The sequence below is a fragment of the Pygocentrus nattereri genome, chromosome 5, assembly GCF_015220715.1.
Source record: "Pygocentrus nattereri isolate fPygNat1 chromosome 5, fPygNat1.pri, whole genome shotgun sequence".
Lineage (NCBI taxonomy): Eukaryota > Metazoa > Chordata > Actinopteri > Characiformes > Serrasalmidae > Pygocentrus > Pygocentrus nattereri.
The window spans coordinates 1,464,441-1,474,440 of NC_051215.1; the positions used below are offsets into that span (position 1 = coordinate 1,464,441).

General features: G+C 44.2%; 1 protein-coding gene across 1 annotated transcript in view; it reads right to left on the reverse strand.

Moving 5' to 3' along the window:
* rtn1a (reticulon 1a) overlaps window positions 1-10,000 on the reverse strand; it is a 58,407-nt gene that overhangs the window by 31,884 nt on the left and 16,523 nt on the right. Inside the window, exons 2-3 of the mRNA XM_017720103.2 lie at window positions 8,884-9,681; window positions 6,901-7,749 (exon numbers count right to left, since the gene is read on the reverse strand). Coding sequence (XP_017575592.1) covers window positions 6,901-7,749; window positions 8,884-9,681 — 1,647 coding nt within the window. The remainder of the gene's footprint in view (window positions 1-6,900; window positions 7,750-8,883; window positions 9,682-10,000) is intronic.

Genomic DNA, 10,000 nt, shown 5'->3' on the forward strand with positions numbered 1-10,000 from the left:
ACACAAGCTGTTTGTGCACATCGGCACCTGACCTGCAGAGCCTCACGCCTCACGCCTCTGAGTCTTTCTGCCTCCTGAGTGATTTCGGCTCCAGATGGCTCTCAGTAACAGAGCGCTGGCTGTAAACACGCTGCGGGGGGGAGGAGGGGGGCGGGGGTGGGGGGGTAGGGTGGCGTATCCGAGGTCAACCAGTTCATCAGGATTTACAGCGACATTATTGTTGCATCATATCTACATATCCCATCATTCTCTGCTTGCTTCACACTGCCTTGATCAAGATGCTAAAATATGTAGATGTGTGAAAATATTGAGTCATGTGCATAAGTTTGTGCACCCCGGTCAAATTCCTCATATTTGATTGATTTTCTAAGTAAACATAAGTTACATGTCCTCTACACTTTTACACACATAGGGGGTCCATGGGGGTCCTGACCACTGAAGAACAGGGTAACAGAGTATCAGAGAAACAGATGGACTCCAGTCTGTAACTGTAGAACTACAGAGTGCAGCTATACGGTCAGTGGAGCTGATAAAGTGGACAGTGAGCACAGAAACAAGGAGGAGGTCATGATGTTACGCCTGATGTTACGTGTATTATGTATATTTTCCAATATTTAGATGCACACGGACACACAATGCCGGGTGTTTGTCTTCTTCATTGTGATTATAGCTTCTCTGCTGTAACTGGGCTTGTAAATGAGGCTGATGCAGTTGTTTTAACCACTAGAAGGAGCCCAACATCAGGACTATCCTCAGTGATCATATCCCACAAGCACACCACGCAGATGATTCACGTTTGTGCTCTACACTGATGCAGAAACTCAGACGTTCATTCAGGAGAACTGCTTACAAAGCCATCAGATAAACACTGACGTACAGCTCTACCCTCGTCCTGCAGGTTCATCATGTTTGGCACACGGCAGCTCTAATCCAGGGGTGCCCAGACTTTGGTGCCGGGGAGGCCAAAGTGCGATGTTTGAGGTGAGTCAAGGGCCAAAAATACAGAACAGTTTACAAATCAAGAAGAGAGGTAGTCTGTAAAAATGTGTTATATAATGCTACTCTATACTTTGGTACCAAAATACTACAACCCTATTTCCAAAAAAGTTGGGACGCTGTGTAAAATGTAAATAAAAACAAAATGTAACCATGTGCAAATCATTTAAACCCTATATTTCACTGAAAACAGCACAGAGACAACATGTCACATGTGGAAATTGAAATGGAATTCGATGCCAACAACATGTACCAAAAAAGTTGGGACAGGTGCAACAAAAGGCTGGTAAAGTTGTGTAATGCTAAAAAAAACACCTGGACAGCAGGTCAGTAACATGACTGGGTATAAAGAGCATCTCTTTACTTCTTTCTGAGAGAAGTAAAGATGGGGAGGGGTTCACCACTCCAGCAAAGAACTTCTGCTTTTCATCATCTACTGTCAGTGCTGGACAGTAACTGAGTAACTGAGTAAATGTAATTAGTTTCTGTACTTTAGTATTTTTTTGTGTATCTGTACTGAAGTTTCTCCGTTCTGGGTGACATTTTACTTTACTGTGTGTATAAAAACGTAACATGTCAAAACGAAAGAAGCGCAAAGCCAGAGCACCAATCAGGGCCCAGCGGTCACTTTGTTTAGAGCTGGTTTTGACCTGTTGGTCATACCGACCCAGTGCAGCACGCGGTTCAACGTCAGCGCAGCAGCGTAAAACTTTGGGAGAGTCTGTTCAACATAAATGATGAACTAACCTAACTTTGTGTAAATAGAGCTCAATATAGAAATATGTCCACATATGCAGTCGAGACTGACGCGGCTTTTTTCTGAATTTCTACAAACACCATTTCATTTTATAGTAAATGAGTTTGGGCTGGTTTATGTTTATGAACAGACGCCTACAGATCAACATAGTAAAGGAGCTCATCTGTGATCCTGAGTTTAAAGCCAGTTTTTATTCAACTTAAACTTGGAACTAAGTTGTAAATAAATCTGAAACTGAAACTTTGCTTGTGTGTAAAAAGTGATTTCAGAGCCACTCGGTTCTCCCTGATGGAAACTGTTTACCTTCAGTGTTTTGTGCTTCTGATCATTTTAATAGACGTCAGCGTCACTAATTAATGACGTTCTATTAAAAGACTGGTTTACCAAGAGAGACGCTGGAGGACTTTCACCTGAAATGAGTTCATGAAGCCAGTCTGGTTATAAAAATGATAACAGGACCAGATCAGAGCCAGAATTCCTCTTTTAGTACTTTTACTTTATACTTAAGCACATTTGAAGGTAAATACTTTAGTACTTTTACTCAAGTGGAGGTCTAAAGGGAGGAACTTCTACTTTTACTGGAGTTCATGGTTTGTGTACTTCGTCCACCTCTGTCTACGGTGCAGAACATCATAAAAGACTCAGAGAATCTGGAGAAATCTCTGTCTGTGAGGGACGAGGCTGAACACCAGGATCTGCTGGCCGTGATCTTTGGGCCCTCAGGCAGCACTGCATTAAAAACAGACATGGGGTAAACAGGCCCCCGTCCCAACTTTTTTGGAACATGTTGTCAGCATTAAATTAAAACTGTGGAGATATTTAAAAAAAAACAATAAAATCTCTCAATTTCAACATTTGATTTGTTGTCTTTGTAGTATTTTCAAATATGGTTTACATGATTTGCACATCATTGCATTTTATTTTTATTTACATTCTGCACAGCATCCCAACTTTTTTTGGAAATGGGTTTGTAAAGAATTCCAATTTTCTAAGTAGATTGAGGATTTAATTGATTTAATATAGGATGAACATGTGATCGGGAGAGCGGTTGGGGAAAGTGTAACTTCATCTGCCAACTTTAGCCCACGTGCCACACTTTGGGCAGCGCTGATCTAATCTATTCGCTCTTTCATGTGGTCATGTTGGTTTGTTTCTGCTCTATATTTCAGCTCTTCACTGCTTCTCAAACAGCAGAGAGGCCGAGAAGACGTAACTGTACATGCTAGGAGTGCAAAATATCAGAAACACACATTTACAAAAGACCCAAAAGGAGTCTATGACACCGGCATTCACACCAAAGCCAGCCAAACAAAGAGTTAAATCAGATTCCACACCAAAAAAGTCAAACATCCCGCTGATGTGTGGCGCTGCAGCCCAGCAAAACCAGCATTCCTGGTGTCGGAAGAAAACCTCGTATCTCCTGAATGGTAACTTTACAGGAGAAGGAAAAAACTTTTAATGGAAGTCAATGGAACCGGACGTCTATCCAAGTCATTTTAGGTCGTTTCTTTTAGTTCATTCATCATGAAATTTAAACACAATTTAAATTATGTCAGAAACTAAAAAATTTCAAAAATGGAGATACGAGGTTTTCCTCCGACAGCAGTGATATCTTCTGTTTTGGATGCTGGTATTCTGGTCAACCAGCCTGACCATGCTGGGGTGACTAGCTAAACCAGCACCAGACCAGCATGAAAAGCTTTTTTCAGCACAGTATTTAGTCCTTAACTGCACATGTGAGCATTTTAAGTATAAAAGGATCAAAGGGCCGCGTTCAAAGTTCTCAAAGATCGCAAATTTTACCAAAACGTGTAAAAACTAACCCGGTTTAATTTTGAATGTTTTGTTTTCCCGGTTGGGGAATGGCCTTCGCTAGAAATGTGTGTTAGAATGAGCTCGAACACAGTTAAACAGGAGTGCAGCGCATTTTCGAGGAAATTCAATAAAAACGCACCGACTGGACAGTAGATTTGGACATGATGCAAAAAAGTCAGAGGCAGGCGCTGGACGACGGACTGGACGCGTGTGGCGTCACAGGCGGGGCGCGTATTGATCATTTGTGAAGCTGTGAAATCGGCTATAAAATCTACACCCCTCTGATCTTCTTGTCTGAAGTTTGATAAATAAACCTTGTTCTCGATTAAGTGGTCAACGACGACGATGATGATGATGATGATGATGACGATCAAGAAGCCTGTGTAATTTAATTTGCCAGGTCATGTGGTTACTGAGATACTCACATCTCACATGACGTCAGTTTTTTGGGGGACACCCTGTAAAGCTTAAAAAAAGAGAAATACTGCTATATATGCTAAAAGCATGCCAAGCAGCTGCGCACGGAAACGATGCTGCATGAAAGTGAGGCCACTGATAAACTTCACCACTATGTTCCAACACCAGCAGTGCATGCAGCATAATTCACATTTCAAGTCCATAAGTCAAGTCAAGTCACGTCACGTCAAATTAATTCGTAATGCTTTTTACAACGGATGTCGTCACAAAGCAGCTTCCCAGAATTCCAGAAAAGACAAAGTTTTAATATGAATGTAAAATGCCCAGGTGGGCAAGCCAGGGGCGACGGTGGCAAGGAGAACCTCCCTCAGAGCTGAGGGAGAAACCTTGGGAGGAACCGAGGCTCACCAGGGGGGACCCGTCCTCCTCTGGTCAGACTACCTACAGAGTTATTATACTACTAATATTAATAGCAGTAATATTGGTATTAGGAATAACTAGGAGTCCATGAGAACATCAGGGTAGGGTGGGCAGCTGGTCCAAGGCAGGTGGCGGTAGCTGGTACATGAGGACGTGATAGTGATTTCAAAAACATGCCGTTCATTCATATATATAATATATAAATATGTCCATATAATCTTTTCCATGTGAGCAGGATTGGGTGCCATCTGCCTGCTTTGATCATGGTGTTTTGCTGATTTGTATGCTTTGTTAGATCATTAGATATGAAAATAAATGCAGCAAAAGCGTAAATCATATCAATAAAGGAGGGCAATAAATCAAAACTCTTGCATTTGGCATTAAGGGCTAAACAGAAGTCCACAACCTTCACACCAAAACTGCCCATTGAGTTAGGCCAAAGTCAGATTCCACACCCTCTAAAACAGCCACAGCTCGGCTGATAAGAGCCTCCCAGTCGGCGCCCTGCCGGGTTTAATGTCCCTGCTCTGACACTGGGACAGTACAACACCAAGACCGCACAACACCAACCTTCACACCAAAACTCGCCAACTGAGGAATTCAGGCAGACACTCTGAAAAACCCAGTCACTCCCAGTGTCTCGGTTATTTACACTCTGCTAACAGACACCAGGGGTGTCAAACTCGCCCACTGAAGGGGCCGTGTTAAAAAACCCAACGAATCTGTGGGACAGAGAACGAATGTTTTACTTCATTTTTATCAACATTGTTTATTCAAAACATGCAAAAACCTCAACAGGAAATGTAGCTGCGCGTAGAACCCTGAAATATTACATAATACTTGAAATATCCAAAATTTTAATGTCCCCAGGAGATCTGTTTGCCTGATCTAGACACCTGGCAACCTTTCTTTACTGTAAATTCATTAGGACTTAGGCCCCGTCCCATTTCACCCCTCTCCCCTACCACTGAGCCCTTAACCCTCTGTCTCGCTCGTTCACGTTTAGGGGTGGGCGTCCCGATTGTTGTTGAGATAGAGGGGTGCGGTGAAGTGTTGGGGCTACATGACCCTCCAAGCAGAGGTTTCTCAGAGACTCCAAACAGAGAAAAAAAAGGAAAACCGGTGAGACGGAGAACAAGAGACCAAAGGAACCCACAAATGTGAGAAAAAAATGACAATAAACACTGTTTTGTCTTAGTTTAATGTGGTTTCAGTGTATTTTGGTTGTTTTTCTTCATAAGAAGCTTAAAAAATCACTAATGGCATGCTAATAACTTTCCCGTTCCACCTTAAATAGTCCAGCAGTTCTGATGCCTGAAGTGCCAGAATGTAACCGCTGCTCCATTTAAGGTGGAACGGGAAAATTCAAACGAGAATCTCTGACTTAGGCTTCATATCACTGAAGATTTAGGGGGGGTGATAATAAATAACTGCCCCCCTCTTTGAAGACGTCTGATCCCTAAATGTAACTAAAGCCCAGCAGTGAGGAGCTGAACTTTCCCCTCCTCTGCTGTCCCTGCAGACGGGCAGGGTCGCCTACAGAGCGGCGCTAGTAGCTGTTAATGAAATGATGCTCTTTTATTAGAGGGTCTCATTTCAGAGGGAAGATCTCAACCACTGCCCTGTAGCTCAGGAACAAGGGGCAACACTCGAAAACAAGGGGGAGGGGTAAGAAGGAGAATTGGGACTGGGCCTGAGTCTGAGTTGCTGAGCTGCTGAGCAGACAGTCAGTGTTTATGTTGGTTGAAGCTGATGTGCAGTTAGTGTGTTATGACTGATATGACTGGTGTGGTACTGTGTAGAATTGTGTAGAATTCAGGTGTAACCGCTGTCCCATAGATTGCTTTTGGGGGAATCAAAATGCATAACATTGCAGTGCATGCTGGGGCCTGTAGTTCAGCACCTTGTGGAATGAATAGAGCTGGATAGGACTGTGGGACAATAAAAATGCAGGACAGCATTATTTTTATTTAAAAATTAAAGTCAAGACAAAAATGACCTCTTCCAACTTTACAAACATCAAAATGATCTTTTAAAAGCAAAATTGAAAAAAAAAAAAAAAAAACAAAACAAAAAATTGTGACTATTATTTTTACAAGTATAAATTTAGGGGTTAGGGTTTGGGACAGACTCCTCCCAATAGAAAGTAGCCTATAAATGATGACGTGTATATTTAGGTTCTTATTATTTCTATTAATGGCTTATAGATAATAGATCAGAACGTAACGTTTGTAAATATTTGTACGTTCTGAGAACTTTATTTTTTACAGTGTGAGCTAATTTGAATGCTCCATGTAAAATGACAAGTAATGTGAATGTGAACTGGCAAGGAAAATATAGGTTTGTCTCCTTTAAAGTAAATTTAATTTGAAATGAATAACTGGAAGTGGACGTTGATTTTCCTTCCTGTAAAAACTGTTAGTTTCTTTTTTTAATTGTAATTCTTCAGTTTAGTTCTATTAGTTCTAATTAGCGTGTATAAGAGCTTTTCTTACCTTTCTGCTTGTTGAAGTTTTGCAGGAAAGGCGGCAGCTCTGCCTGTTTAGCGCCGGCTGCTTTCATCTCTCCGCTGCTCGTGCTCTTACTCCCCCCGTCCTCCAGGGTGCGCTGCACCGGAGAAGCTGCAGACGTACCCATAGCTGATGGACGGGGTTTATCTTCATGCTGCTGTGGCTGAGGCTTGGCCTTCTCGACCGGCTTCTCCACACTAACCTTCTCCTTCTCGCCCTCTTTCTCCTTCGGTTTCTGGTTGCTTGGCGCTGACTCTGTTGGGCGGGGGGCCGAGATTGGACTGGAGGAGATGTTCGGCGCTGGAGCTGAGCTCGGTTTTGGGGGGCAGTACCCATGCTCCCTTTTGGGGCTCTCTTCAGAAGCCGATTCAATTAGCAGGTCACTGTCAAGCTCCGCCTCCCTCTCTTCGCGCAGGAGACTGTAGAGGGGAGGGTTGCCAGATTGACCGAAAGCACCCTTGGCAGTGCTGGAAGGCCCAAATGGGTTGCTAGCATTCGTCTTGTTGGCTTGAGGCATCTCGAAAGGATTGGTTGCTTTATTCGCATCTCTGGACTGCTCGAACGGGTTGCCAGATTTGCTGAAACCCCCTTTTGAGCTCTGGATCTTATCGAGCCTTGGTGAATCAGGCTCTTCGGCCACTTGCTCAATTTCGGAGTCTCCGGATTCTGCCCCGCTGCCGTCACGATCTTGTCCACCAAATCCGGGCACGTCCCACGGGCTGGAGGGCTTGGCAGGACCTTTTGAGTCTTGGTAGGGGGCACTGGTGTTCCGCACTGAGCTCGCAGACTTTATTCCTGCAGGTTGGAATAAAATGTCCGAGGGAGACTCTCGTCCTGCAAGAGACAACAAGACAGAGATTTAAAATAAAATCAATTAAGTGCACTTAGGCTGTTGTCTCTAAAAATACACAAAAGTACATTACATAGATAAAAACAACATTTGCTGCAACCTTAAAGGTTGAATTCAGCACTTTAGTCCATGATATTAATGAGTCATACAGTGTCAGGAACCAAATAATCAAGTCTATTAGAGATACTTAAAAACTCTATAAAGCCTATTAGGCCTTCATTACTCGTTAGCAACATTACCTTCTAAGGATGCAACAATAATATTACACAACATATATTTTATCGCACTGTATTGCAGCATATGATATTGTCTTGTATAGTTATATTGTGACTTCCATGTTAGCTTTTGTTTTAAATGTACTTTTATATCATTGAATACTCGAATATGTGGAAACATTAACATATCAGAGCTACACTATGTCAGATTTGGGGATTTGGAGACCTCTCTGGTGGACATGTGTAACTGCACGCAACACGCAATGTAGTCTGTGCTTTGGCCCCCTTCGCTTAGGGGATGAATCTGATGATTGGAAGAGAATTCAAAGAGAATTCAAAGTCAAAACCTGGTGAAGGAGCGTCTTGCGAGGATGTGAGCGAATGACCTACTGTTATGATATTATCATCTGTGTAATGCTGATTTTGAGATCATTTGAGACCTAAACATCGAGCCGGACCTTCTTTTTGAGCCTGTGTTACATTAATATGTAAAGACGTACGACATGGTGTGAAAAACTCCTGATCCAATGCTTCTGACTTTATTGACGATTATTTCAGGCTTTACAGGGCGACTCCCAGCGTCGCACGCTCTCCATATTTTAGCCTGTTTTTAATCTGCTCACTCCTTTCAGTTTTACGAAAACAATCTTACATAGTGCAGCTTTAATGTAAGGCACATTTTAAGCCACTGTTTACCTGCTGACACCACTGTATTGTATTGAATGGAATAATGAATTTTGTGAATTCTTACACCCCATTAGCCTCTTAGCTCTAGCACTAAAGCTAAAGAAACTGACATCAAACATCTCGGCTGATGTGTGTAATTTTACTTTTACACCAAGAGAACCACATCAAATCTCTCTTAGACTGAACAGAGAAAGGTGGGAAAGGGGTGTGGCTTACCTGTAGGGGAGTGGTTAGGGGAATGATTGGCAGAGGAAGCAGCACTGTCGTCTTCCGGCTCCGACAGCGTTACTGTGGGAAGGCCTTGCTGGCCAAAACTGAGCACACTGTCCCTCTCCATGGCGCCCCCTTGTGGAGACACCCTCTGTGGCTGGGTTGCCAGGTTACGGGAGTCGGTCGTCACAGTGATCTTCACAGGGCTGGCGGTCTGCGGGGTACCCATCATGCGGTAAGAGCGGTACTCCGCTGTTTCTTCATCCGATGGATCCTCCACATACGGAAAGGCATGCTGACCTCCAGCTGACCCCAAGTCTTCTTTGCCCTCCAGACCCCCAGACAGGGGGGCATTTTTCTCCAGGTAGCGTTCAAGGTCGAAGGGGTCAGGCTCGGGCTCCTTCTCATGCTTCTTCAGCTTGAAATCCTGAAGGCCGTCCAAATCGTCCTCGTCCTCGTCATCGTAGCCCCTCGTCGGCTGCTGCTTTGACCTGCTGGCTCCGAGGTTGCCCAGGTTGCCCAGGTTGCCCAGGTTGCCGAGGTCACAGAGGTCGTCGCTCATGTCCATGTAGTTGTATGGGTCGGTCCTGTGCGTCTGAAGGTCACAGGGGTCACCGGGGGTCATGCCGATGCCGGAGTCGGTCCCGGCTGGAGCAGGAGGAGAGCGGTTTCCCTCGGAGGAGAAAAGAGGAGCACCTCCACCGAACGGGTTGGAAGCGGAGGAGGAGTGAGTGGAGAGGAGGGAGGTGTATAGATCGTCCTGCCCCGGGGAAGACTTCTGGAAGAGGTCAGACATGGAATCACCTGCAGAGAGAGAGAGAGACAGAGAGAGAGACAGAGAGAGAGACAGAGAGAGAGAGAGAGAGAGAGAGAGAGAGAGAGACAGAGAGAGAGAGAGAGAGAGAGAGAGAGAGAGAGACAGAGAGAGAGAGAGAGAGAGAGAGAGACACAGAGAGAGAGAGAGAGAGAGAGACAGACAGAGAGAGCGAGAGAGAGAGAGAGAGAGAGAGACAGAGAGAGAGAGAGAGACAGAGAGAGAGAGAGAGAGAGAGAGAGAGAGAGAGAGAGAGAGAGACTTAGGACAATTACAGTTACGAAAGGCTGTACGATGTGGACAAAATAG